Consider the following 13,292-nt stretch of genomic DNA (forward strand, 5'->3'; position numbering starts at 1 on the left):
ATCTCAAACTTCTGCTTTATATATGTTCCCCACTGTTAGCGGGTGAACCAATCCAAGAATCCCATGAATAAGCCCTACTTAGCATGTTTACTCACAAGGAAAAAGCAAATCATATTTACAAACCAAAATCTCACCATACTGATCCTGTGAATCAACAATAGCATGTTTCCTCTGTAATTCTGACAAATTGTGAGGTTAAACTCTTCTGCTAATATTAATCTCTCACCATTAAATTGTTCCCTTGGGTGAAAATAAAGCACAGTGCACATTTATTGCATGCTTTTTCGGGGTTAGCTGTAAGTGCTGCGGCAGTAGTTTAGGGACTCTGGAATGTGAGGGGCCTACTGTATCACAACAATGCTGCCTTTTACTACTCACAATAGGAACTCTTTACACACTGTGAGGAGTTGGACGTATTATATGGTATGGCTGTACATCCTTTACTGCGGAATACTCATACAAAAACTGTCTTAAGTCCAGTCAGGCTTGTTTGAGCATCTTTAAGCTCAACCCTGGGTAACTATGCTTTTGAGCAGCAAGGCTTGCACAAAGGTACTATGTGTAAAACATTCAACAGAATCAAACAATGAAATAAGAACGCCATGCAACACAAAATACCAGTTTAAAAAAGTAGATTATATTTTTATAAATTGGTACTCAACCTCTGACAATCATTGGTCAATTTAGAGTTTGCAAGCTTTAAACATTTGAAATAGTTGGTTCTGATACTCTGGCCCAGCCTGGATGACCAAATCTGACACAATGAAAGATCAGAGTGCCAGTAACAGTTACTTGGTCACTAGAGTCTAGGTCAGTACCAGCCCATAGGAAATGACCGCTATAGACTTAAGTGGAGTGTTCTTGATGCTGGGGATGCAGAATTAAAAGATTCACAAAGTTGCATTGAATGCTGTGCAGTCGATTAAGGTACCTTTGTGGTGGTTACTTGGTTAAAGCGTCATGTGATGTTACTTTGACCACAGAGGTTGGGGTCCCACAAAGTCCTCTTTGAGAAAGTAGAATGTCAGCTGCTGCATACAGCAGTCACAGCAAAATCCTTTGATAAAAGTAGTGTCCCTCTGGGGTGACCAATTTGGACTCTGACAACACCCTTGGGTCCTTCTGACTTGAGTGTAACTTTTAGCCATCAAGGATTAGTCTGTTGGGGTGCCCAGCAGCAGTCAGTGGGGAGTCTTCAGAAGTGGCTACTGATTGGTCAGTTTGGACGACTTTAGCTCTTTTTGTCCCTGAAGCTGGTTCCAGGGGGTCAGCCAACTAAACCTTAGTGTGGTACATGACATTTCCGCGGGCCAGGAGCCAGAGGCACAGTCCTCTCTTCATTAGTCCAAGGTGCAGCAGGTGCAGTCCAGCAGATGGTGCAGCCTCACTTTGTGTGGTTCAGGGGTCAGCAGGGCAGTCCTTCTTCAGTTCTTGTTCCAGTTCCGATATGAGTTGATGTTCGGGGTGTCAGGGGTGCCATAATTATCCTGGGAAAGTGCCCTGAGGAGACAACGCGGTCGCTAGTCAGTGGGCTAAAAGGTCCCCTCTCTCTTGATGATGACTTCCTGGCAATGTGTGGCACCTAACACTCCAAGAGTTTACTATTCTGCCCACTTCCAAGTGTCTGCACCCTTCCTTGGCTGCTAAGCGCTTAGTAGCCTACCCTAGATGTGGGCTACATGCCCACAGGAAAACCAGTTTGGGCACTTGTCTCCCATCTGTGCCTCTGTCTCCAGCCAGTCTACCTAAACAAAAGGCAGCCACTCAAGAGTATAATCGCCTTTGCCCACCAAAAACAGCTTCGCCTCCGAAGCTCACCTTTTGGGCTAAAACACTGAGTGGATTCCTGCAAAGGGGAGATGACACCTCACCCTGCAGCAGGCTGCTATTATTCCGAAGCCTGGGAGTCAATCACACGACTCTCCAGGCGGGTTGAATTTTGTCTGGTGGACAGTGACTGTGTGAGGCCACTGGACAAAGGGGGTCACAGAGTGGCACAATTCTAAAAGCTGCTTTACTTTGATAGTGACTTTAAATTCAGCTTGGGCATCAAATCAGGTTTAATACCATGATTAATTTGATACCTTACAGTACCCAGCTAGGTAGTCCCATTCAGAATTTAGCCAGGCTGCAAGATCAGCCGTAACCCTGTATTAGCCAACTTGGCTACTAACTTTTTCCCAGCAGAACAACATTATGAGTATTGCTGCTAAGACACGTGTAAACATACATGTCGTACTTAATAATATACAGCTCCCTGCCTTAGGGCTCTATAGAGCTTCCTTAGAAGAGAATTACATATATTGTTAAGGAGCATGGTGGCCTTGCTATTAGTTGTAATGGCAAAGTCGAGCTTGCAGTATGACCACTGCTCTTCCAGTCTGCAGTGGTAGGCTGGGAGCCATTTTGTGCTTTGTCACATGATCACTGTTGCGGCCCTGGGTGGACACTCTGCCTTACATGCCATTGGTACCCTGGGTGCCATGTACTAGGGACAAATAAATAAGTCAGTACTTGCCAATTGGGGGATAGCCACTTCGACATACGCTTTGTAAGGGGTTAGAACACTGGCACTGAGGTCTGGTTAGCAGGTCTCAGGGCACTCAGACTCCACATCACACTCAGAGACAGGAGCACCCTTGCTATGTCACTGTGCGTTTGCACATATTTTTAGGGGTGTGCGAAATTTGTATGATTTACTTTTGTGAAAAGATGCAAAATTGCAGAAAAACTACACAAAATAATGCATAATTATATGAAATACAAAACCAGTATTTTGTGCCATACTTTAGCATGAAATGCACCCTAACATCTATCTTGAAAAACCAGAACAAAAAAACACAAGTGCCATTCTGGTAATTTGTATTATTCCTGTGCACTCGATCTAAATGTTTGCTGCGACGGTCATGTAATTACACAACATAGTTTAATAGCTGGATTGGGGACAAAAACAGTAACATGAAATTACCGAAATTATGCGAGATAAGAACATCGTAATTTAAATTTTACACAGCCCTATTTGCTTCTTTAATGGAGCATGATTTTTGGTCTCGCATACAAACAATTTCAGATTGAATTGTTTTTAATCACTTTATGATTTTATCTATAATACAATAACAATGTGCAACAAATGTCGTTACTTGATATTTCCATTAGTTTATTTGTACTTTAGGCCTCCAACCATACAAAGAGAAATTGCCGGAGTAAAGTGTACGATAGTTACCAAGGAGAACTGTCCATCTCGGAGGTCATGAGTCAGAATCCATTATATGGAGACCAACTTAGTGAACTAGTTCCAGTACTTGACCAGGGTTTGTTGCCAATTGTATATCACATTTAATGTAAATTAGAAACAGGGGCCAGGTGGCCTCAAATTTGCTGATTCCAAAATTGTATGACAGCCATTCAGGCTGCCACCAGCAGGTGGATAGTAAATTTGCCTCATGGGTAGTCAACAGGTAGAGGCTGGTCTCTTCAGCATCTCCTAGTGGCAGCTTTAAGAGATGTAGTTGGAGAGTAATTCCTAGCATTGCCCTAATGTGATAAGTGAAGGTGGGCCAATAGGCTTGAATGTGCAAGACCACCACATGTGAAAAAGGTGCCACTCTTACAGCAGCTCTTCCAACAAGTCTCAGGGCTGCTGAACACTGCGTGGAATCACATCGGGGAGAGGTACCACCTAGTGAGGAGCTGATAGGCATTCTTTTTATGTGTTGTGCAAATGAAAGATGTAGCAGCTCTACTCCAGATATTACTTCATGGGTCTTAAGGTATCTCTCTGCCTAAGTCACTCTCCTATCCACTAACTATGTTTCGGTTTGAGGCCAGTGTCTGACATTGCCAATGTGATATCTTTTGGGAGTACACTCTTTGCGAACAGCTTCTTTAGTAAAGTTTTCTCCTTTGCTGCTTTGTCCCTCACTACTCCACATCCCGCTCAATGTAGAAGTTGAGTTATTCTGAAATCGTCAGTTTGTGTGGAGCGCCACCCCTCCTGTACTTCCTCCCATACAGGTAGCTCTCCACCTCTGTAAAGGCTGCTTAGCCGTAGGGGTTTGCCGCCATTCCTTTCGCCAAAGTATCAGATTGGATTTTTAGTTACTCTCATTTGTTTATTCAATGATGTTCCTTCCTCTTCATGTGTTTGTCCTTACCCTTGAGAATAGCGTTTTTACAATCCTTTTGTTTGAATGACTTGTATCCTTCCACTGCACACATTCAGAGACCTATTTTTTCTTTTTCATTCAGCACTTCATATGAGTGTCTATGTTTACTCGCTCTCTCCCTGTGTACTGCTTCCCCACAAATGTCCCCCACCCCCTTTGCAGTAAGCGGCAGTGCCCACTCTCCCAATTTGTTTGTAAAAGCACAGCAATAAATATAATTTTGATGGGGTATTATTTAGGACAGACTTTAAGGATTGCTTTTTGATTTATCTTCACATACTGCATGAAAGAGCAGGACTTGGCACTCAATGGCTTTTATGGTCGGGGAGGGGACTAGCTGCTGTATTTGATCAGCTTGTGTTTGAGGAAGAAGGTGTACTTAGTATGACTGAAAAGGAGATGTCACCCATTGGCTCCCTTAACTTTGAATGACTTCATAAAGACTGTGCACACTGTTCACATCCACCCGAAAATAGTTGCTTTCTCTTCAGTGACAATGTCAGATCAAAGTGACTCTTTTTATACTATTTTTTTACCTAACTGTAAATCTTTGTTATTATTTATTTTGCTTGACCTATAGGTGCCAATTTAGATGGTTATTTATTTTCCATCTTTTTATAGTTGCTTTTATAAGTGTTTAAGTGACATTGTAACATTGTAGCTGCCAGCAATTTGATTGTTGGTTAAGTTTTGATTCAATCTTTCTCCTTTTCAAATAATAATAGCAAGATGCATTGTGCAACTAAAAGGCTCTTTAGGTAAAAATAAAACTAGTAAAATAGCCACATCACTAAATATTTTTCAATATTTAATTATTTGTTGCAAACAGATAGTGGCTCTGTGTAAGTGGTGCTATAATTTTTTTGTGTTTTTTTTTATTTTTGTGAGATAGACTTGCAATTAACAAAAAACTAAAAAGCGCATTGGCTTGCCACTGCCAGACCTATTGGTTTTGTCAATGTTTGTTGCTGGTTGTGATGTGGCTTTACCTTGTCATTGATTCAGTATAACTGCATCATGCATGTAGTTTTACTGGTGAACTTATAATGAATAGAAACAGAACTATGTGTAAAAATCTGGTTTTCACTCATATTTACCGTTTCTGCATCGCATAGGTGTCTTGGTTTGTTTCGATCTCTCTTTGGCTCCCTCACATTTCAAAATTAAAAAAAGCAATTTGCTTTATTTGTCTTTCCTTGAGGTTGCTGCAAAGTTCATTTACAAGGATTTTAATGTTGCTGTTTTAGAGAACAATTTACCCACAATGATGCATTCTACTTTCACACTCCTTTACGTGAAGCAAGATTGTAAGTAGGATCACATTACACAATTCTCTCAATTTGCAGTCAAAGAAAGGAAAACCACATAATTTCCAGGTTAAAAGAATAAGCGGCAATATGTCAGAAGATGATGCCTGACATTTGACGTCAGTTATTGGACACACATAAAATGATATAATATAATCAGAAAATTTAAAAAGTCTTCTTAATGCTCACTCTCCTCAACCCCTTCAAGGCTGAGGGGGTATTGCAGTCCAACCCACTACCTTAGGTCCACCGTCACTACGTCACCCCACAGACCACCAACGGCAACTTTCCTCACACCATTCGTGATTTATTCATTCATTCAGTCCACGCCGTGTGAATAATGGCGCCTCTCTCCTAGTCACATGGTGCTTAATGCATAAGTTAAAAACTCTAACAAAAGGACCAGATGAGCACAGCAAGTTCGCGGGAGACGGCATCTCTCTTCGAAAGTAATAATGACAGGGATGAGCTCTGTGGAAGCAAACATGACAGAGGCCTCTAAGGGACGGAGGGGTAACGGATAAAGGGGTCCATGTATGGTCAGAGAGAAATGAATGTACCTGCCCATTGTTCAGCTGACGAAAGCAGTAGCCGAAACCAGAGGATTCTGTGTATCCATTGTTGTTGGGGCTGCTTTGGGCCTGGACGCTGTAGAGTGTTCTCCTGCTGGCGGTCAGGGCATTTCGTGACATCTCTCTTCCGGGGCTGGATTGCTCCTCGTGTTCGGCCACGCGTTCCACCTGGTGAATCCTCACGGAGGCCTCTGGTGGATGCTGGACATGGACTTTGACTATTGAGGCGGCTCCTGAAATAGAAGTAACACAAGTTAAATACATTTTGAGTAAATATACACTTGCAAACAGGGCCGGCTTTATCGCTGGTGGCGCCCTGTGCGACAGTCTTTTTTGGTGCCCTCGACCCCGTGACCACCTCCTCGGATTCACTCTTACCACCCTGAAAACGCGCCCGTAATCTGTCCACAGCCCCTCTGTCACGTGCATTACTTGGTTTTGAAGCGCTAGAAAAGGCTGGCTGTACTAATCCACTCAGCTATGCACAGAACATATAGTTCTGTTCTTTGCAGCAGGCACATTAACCCTCTACGCTACTTTATGGCGAGTCAAAGCTGCCCTTAGGCAAAACTCCCTTCTCTCTCCCTAGCAGGAACATTAGTCACAAGTATCTTGACATTTTAACGCACAAGGAACTTTTCAGCTGGTGCTCTTAAATCGCAGGTTTCGTAAGTCACTGCTAAACACAGCACCCCTCTGAGGTCAGCACCCGGTGCGGCCACACCACTCGCACCGCTCTAAAGGCGACCCTGCTTGTAAATTTACTTTTGTAATTTTTAGTAACTCTACTACTTTTGGCAGTGACGTAGCAAGGGTACATTGGGCCCTCCTACAAGTAAAAAAATGCGCCCTCCCATCCAGGGCTTGGTTGTGAAAGACAGCCATCTTGGGTTGCACTTGTCCTTCATGCTCCATGCACCTGTTGTAACTGCTGCTGAGCCTAGGCTGAAAACTAACTGGCCAGTGACACGTAAAGTGTACATTTGGGAGCGTAGCATCACAAAACAAAAGAGCACCCCTGAAAAAAATGTATATATTTTTCTAAAATAAAATATTCCGAAAATACAAAACCCACAAAAATATGAGATTTTCCAAATTCTTCATGTCTTGCTTTGCAGCCTGACTGCACATATTATTCAGTAATACATTTGGGTGAATTTTCACCACAAGCTTGCAACAGTATATAACATAATGGTGGCTGCTCACAACAGCACAAACTGAATTCTCTCTTTATGCTAGAATATTATATGAAAAGATTACTCAACTCAGAGATAATGTATCGACTTCAGAAGGATGAACAGCTGAAACCCATTATGTGCAGGCTTTTCGGTAGGCTCTTTTATAAGCATACAATATATGCCTTCATGGTGCAATATGGAAGCCTCTTATTGTTCACTCTTGAATGCACTACCCCCAAGTGTGCATTATCATACTCCCTGGGAATCCCTGCGGTGTGCAAACATCACTAGCGGTGTCATGTAGATTGCAGCTGGAAGATGTATTCATGGCACAATCATCACTGTTCCGAATGCACCCTATTTGCCCTTCAGCTGATTTAGAGTGGTACAGTCACACTGCTTAGTGATGCAGTATTCATGCGCCAAAACATGGAAAATGGTATCATGGAATGGCTTTTGCCACTAAAGGGCTGGTGATACCTAATTGCAAATAGTGTGGAAAACATGCAGTGACAATGACACCACAGGGTATTCCAATCGAGGTAATCTGGAGCCGTAATGTTAATGTTTATACATTTATGCAAAAGTATCTTCAAATTTTGCCCTGAGTCAAAATGAGAACAAACGAGAACAGTGTAGTCTGGGTCGAAGCAAATTTTCCCCTACTAGGTTAAGTTACAATTTTCTTTCCCACGAACCTGTGCAGATTTATCTCTGCTCCCCTATAAACGGCCCCAGACCAGGATATATATTTGTCTCTCTTCCTGCTGCATATTTCAGTCAAACCTACTACATAATATGTCCCTATCTTGATGCTAAATTCCAGAATCCCTGGCAAGAGGAAAAAGTTATATCTATATGCTAATATAAATGCGTTGTTCATTTCGATCCAGTTGACTAGCAGCAGCAGATCCGGCTCTATAAGAACATCCTAAACTTTCTGTCCAGGTAGTGAGATACTAAAATCCAGGTAGGAAGACAAATCATGCAGGTATCTTCCTACAATTCACTGCAAAATATTCAGAGTTCCAAATTTTTATATGCTTCGGACAGGAAGCACATAATCAAAATCAGTGTCTCTGGCTCGGTCTAGCACCGCCTACATCTAAGCTATTGACTTTCGCATCACCTTGGGGAAGAAGCTTATGGTCACCTGTTCCAAGAAGACCTTCTCCAATGACTGCACTCCCTCGACTTTCTGATTGACGTTACCACTTCTACCCCCATTCCTGCCCACCCTAGATAATTTAGCACACTTTGGTTATTTACCTATTTATTTATGGGGTTTTATAAAGTGCTACTTGACACCTAATAGTTACTTCAGAGTTCTATACAGCTCGGATGGAAAATTCAAGATATTGGTCAGATGGAGTCCAACGGAATGTGACATATTCTTCACTTGCTGCCACCAAGTTTTTGGTTTAGTATTGATTGAAGAATCCTACCAGAGTTTTCTAGAATGGAAGATATTAAATCTAGTCCTGCTCTCAAGTTAGGAGAGTTCCAGAGATTGGGACCCTGGACAAACTGTGATCCGTATCTACGTTTCTGTTACCTGAATGTATGAGGTCAGATAAGATGAAGCAGCCAGCGTACCAAATGAAGACTTAAATAAAGGACAATACAGTACAGACATCATTGGAGCAACCACCAATCAATTGTACGTTTTAAGTAATCAAATAAGCGACTCAAATTTTGTCTCTTGAATATGAAGATCTTAATGGAATTGATGTACTAGACACAGTTTCACAAAGTCTTGCCACTATTTTGTTCCATCAGCAAATTTTCTTTTTCATCTGATTGGACAAAGAATCTTCCCAGACTGTTTTAACTTCATGTGTTTCACAAACTCAAATTGATAGCAATAGCCACCTAAGTCTTGTAGTGAATCTTATCTTGTTTTAATGGGAAACAAGAGTTAGCTTAGCCTTTGGCTTGCAGACTCGTGCCCTCATCACCTAGTGACTTTCCCCCTACTTAGCTTGCTCTGTTTTAGCACATTTATTTAATGATATCTTTTAAGATGGCTGACTGATGCCAATGTTTTAGTTTCACGTTATCAGTGCCACCACGCTAAGGTGTCAATATCAAGCAACAAAGATAAGCAAACTGTAGGTGTTCACATTAGGTACTTTCCCTCTTCACACCTTCGCGGGAATTGTTTACATAAATTGCCGTCCCAAGTATGTCTTGTTATCTACTGTTTGGGAACAGACCTACGTCAGGGGTCCAAGCAGATCTGTATAAATGTACCTCACTTAGACAGACTGTCAGAGGGATTCTGACCAGATGCCATCGCTGCTGTCGATGCTGCACAATGCCTTGACGCTGACCCAGTCTTCATGTCCCTACGGAGTCTGAGCTAGAGACCACATTCCAAGGTAACGAGGGATAGGGGGCTGTTCTTATGGATTTGGCATTGGCAGATTAGGTTTAACACACCTAGCTCTCTTTTAGGTTAAAGATTAGGTATATCATATTAGGGTATTAGGACATATTTCATACTTCATGTCATTGCAAGATGGTGATGGTCTTTGTATTAATGACTCTCGTCTTCACCATTCTGTTGCTTGCATTATTAATTATCCTAATCATTGCAGCCCATGCAACTTATCGTAGATTGCAGTTTTGTTAAATAAAACCTATTGAAACCTTACTGCATCTTTTTCATTGCCTGTGTTTGATTGAGACATGTTGTTCATGTGAGAAAGGGGAAATCTCCATTTAACCACAACACTTCCTGAGATGTCACACTCTTGAGTCCAGGTGTAAAGGCTGCCACAAATCACCTTTTAGTGTTTGGGCTTTTGGTGAGGTGTTGCTTGTGAGCCGGGAGGCTTGGGATGACAGTTGTGACTTGTTGTAGGATTGGCATAGTTGTCTACAAACATAAGTACTGTCATCCTTAAACCAGCAGTCTGACCTGGAGCAAGAGTCAAACTACAACAGCCTTACATAGCATTAGGCATTCTCCTAAGTAACAGAATGGTGTGGTAATAGTGAGGCAAATAATTCTAAAGTGTCAAACTTCACTGCCTTCTGCCTCTCAATGCCTAGCAAGATCTTCCCAGCTAATGTGATAGGATCGGGTGGGCTGATAGGAACTTTACTACCAGTCATTCCTGTCAAAATCAGGACATGTCTGAAGAAATTTGGGGAAATGGGCAAAAGCAGTGTTTCCACTTGTTATTTCTGATTGACTCTTCTGCTATTAATTACTTTTCTAGAAATGCTATTAATGCTCTAGATCGGAAAAAATTTAAATTGCCTTGTAAAAGACACCTTTCTTCTCCAGTGAACCCAAATGACCTACTACGTCTCAACAGAGAAACCTTCCTAGTTCCATTCTAATCTATGTTCCCAGCCACTTGAGAGTCTCTATAAGAAAGAAAGTTCCTGACAATATTTACAGTTGGTTCATCCCTGAACTTTTTCTTTTGCCTAGGGGTTTCCCAAAATGTCTTTCCCTTTTGCTCAGTTTGTGGGGCTGAACTCCCAAAAGTGGATCTAATACTCCTAGGGACATCCTTAGAGTGGTCCAGGATTAGAGGGACCCACTCTGTAATCTTGAGAGTGTAGCCCCCTCAACGCATTTGCTCAGGTAACACCTGGTGGCCACATTATACAGTGTTGTGGAGTAGCTGAATCAAGGTGTAACGCTTTCTGCCACCTCTTGTATCTTACATTTAGACCAGGGCATTTTAAGTAAGGTTGGTGATAGTGAACATTATTTTAACAGGGTTTGCAATAATGATTGCAAAAGCTAGAACAGCTGCAGAAGGAAAAGAGATCAAAATCACTTGTACCTCTTGTTATGGATGGGGCAAGAATGCCCCATTCCCCTCTTCATTATCCACACGCTTCTTGTCTTCAGGTTCTGCCTTTGGAAAATAGATATGTTTTCATACTCCAGGAGGCCCCTGGAGATTGTACCTGCATGCTGTCACACAAGAAGCATCCACAGAGCACATTCTGGGACAGGGCAAAACATGGGTGCTGGAATACATTTTCCTGAGCCACACTTGAGGTTTGTCAGTAATTTCTCATCTGTTTTTTCTTATTGTGTACCCCTCTCAACTCAGTTTCTACACATCAGACACTTTAGAAGTCCTGCTCAGGGCCCTTGTCCCTCGGGTCTCCAACACCATTTTCGATGCATGAGAATGTCATCATGATGGAAAGGACTTCATTCCATTTTTGCCGCAAGTATCAATCAAAGTATCGAAGGACAGATCTCCATCTAGCCTGTAACCTCTGCTTGTGTCCTGACCATTGAAGGGAGTCCTGCACAGTCTGTCTTGCTTTCCATAATTAACAGGCCCTTCAGACCCATCAAGACTACCAGATCACCTCAGCCTCATTGAGGCATTGTCAGCAGGATGGCACCCCAACCTCTCAGGGACCGAGACATGGAGGGTAACTAGCAGCAGAAGGCCACAAGTGACAAGGTAGGAGAGGTAGGAGAGCTGTCGTTGACCAAGAGTTCCAGATCGGCATGGAGGATGAGCCCCTGCCAGAGCAATGCCAAGAAAAAGTGGTTACAGTGAGTACTACCATGCAGCAGACAGCTCCCCTCCCTCACTTACCTCCCGTGGAGGCTAAAGCCTCAAGCTCTCAAGGCACTCATGAGGCCACTGCTATGGTTGGCACTGAGTAACTCAGTGCACGCATACACTTCAACTGTGTAGTCCACCTCTAAGGCTCCCCTGTCCAGCTCAACTGCTGCATTGACTCCAGCTCTAAAAAAAAGACTTGAAACCTACCTCGAAGCAGAAGGCTTTGGATCGGAAATCTAGTTCTATGAAGCATGGGCTGCAAAAACCATCAGCTCTCAATGCCGTCCACGATCTGCCTACTCTGTCGCCTCTGAGGACTTTGAACAGCCGATCCTCCAGTGCCTCCACGAGGAGCTCGATGCCAGGCACAGGAGTACTCACATTCAACCTGGCACCAGTCTGATCCTAGCAAAGCTTCCAGGCAAGCCCAAAGAGCCTATTCCTCCTAAGAGGAATTTTACTTTTGAAGAGGCACTAAACCCGCCCTGCGAACCGACGCCCGGAAAGCATCTGTGCCACTACAAGCGCACCTCTCTACTTCCTCCATTGTGTTCCTTACCTAATCCTCCTCCTCCTGCTCTTTCTTCTGTATCACTCCCCATTATGCCCACTGCTTGATTTCTGCCCCTGGACCCTATACCACACCCACTACAGGGATCTTTTCCTTCTTGGGGTGAGGGGAGTCCAAGGTCTCCCTATGACCCACATGACATGCCTTATGATACACACCATATGAGGACCACTGAGATGTCAACAATGTTGAGCTCCCAGCTGATAAGGACTTGGATCTTCATCCAGATAAGCCTTCACCCCAGGATGTTACCACTTTATTTCATGAAGTTATTCAGTGTGCATCCACCTTTCTCAAGGTGGAAATGCACTAGCAACCTGAAGAGGAAGACTTCCTTATGGAGACTCTATCCTCTACAGATAGGTCACTACAGTAACTGCTAATGCTGAAGGGTATGCTTTGACCCGTGCACAAGATTTTTGAGAAGCCAGTGAAGACGTGGTGTCACCCCCAGAGTAGATAAAAAAACATAAGGCTTTCCCTCTGACCCTCCCTTACATCAGAGACTAGCTTCCATCTGGCTCACTAGTAGTACACACAGCACACAAGCGTTCTAATTCTCAGAGTACAGGTGCTGCTCCCACTCCAGACCAAGAGAGCATAAAGATTGACACAGCCGGCAAGTATGACGCCGGCCAGTCTGTCACACATTAGTGGATCACCAACTCAGTGGGCCTGTTCTCTCAATATGCCCACTCCCACTGAGATGAAATGCAAAATCTGATCCAGCATCTTCCAGGTCAATATAAAAACATGGCCAGGAGTTGGTGGCAGAAACCAAAAGCATTTAGAACATCAACACTAGGTGTGCTTTGTGCACAGCCTGATAAAGCTGCATAAAGTGTTAACACCAGTGTGTGTGCATGTCTGGATTCAAACTTGTAGTCCAACAACACCTTCTCAATTTGCCTTTCAATGTTGAACAGCTCTTTGGAATCCAAG

General features: G+C 43.1%; 1 protein-coding gene across 4 annotated transcripts in view; it reads right to left on the reverse strand.

Moving 5' to 3' along the window:
• LTBP4 (latent transforming growth factor beta binding protein 4) overlaps positions 1 to 13,292 on the reverse strand; it is a 922,370-nt gene that overhangs the window by 368,986 nt on the left and 540,092 nt on the right. For all 4 annotated transcript variants that reach the window (XM_069207205.1, XM_069207206.1, XM_069207204.1 and 1 more), the window contains exon 7: positions 6,034 to 6,278. In XM_069207205.1, coding sequence (XP_069063306.1) covers positions 6,034 to 6,278 — 245 coding nt within the window. The remainder of the gene's footprint in view (positions 1 to 6,033; positions 6,279 to 13,292) is intronic.

The sequence above is a fragment of the Pleurodeles waltl genome, chromosome 9 (assembly GCF_031143425.1).
Source record: "Pleurodeles waltl isolate 20211129_DDA chromosome 9, aPleWal1.hap1.20221129, whole genome shotgun sequence".
NCBI classification, from domain to species: Eukaryota; Metazoa; Chordata; class Amphibia; order Caudata; family Salamandridae; genus Pleurodeles; species Pleurodeles waltl.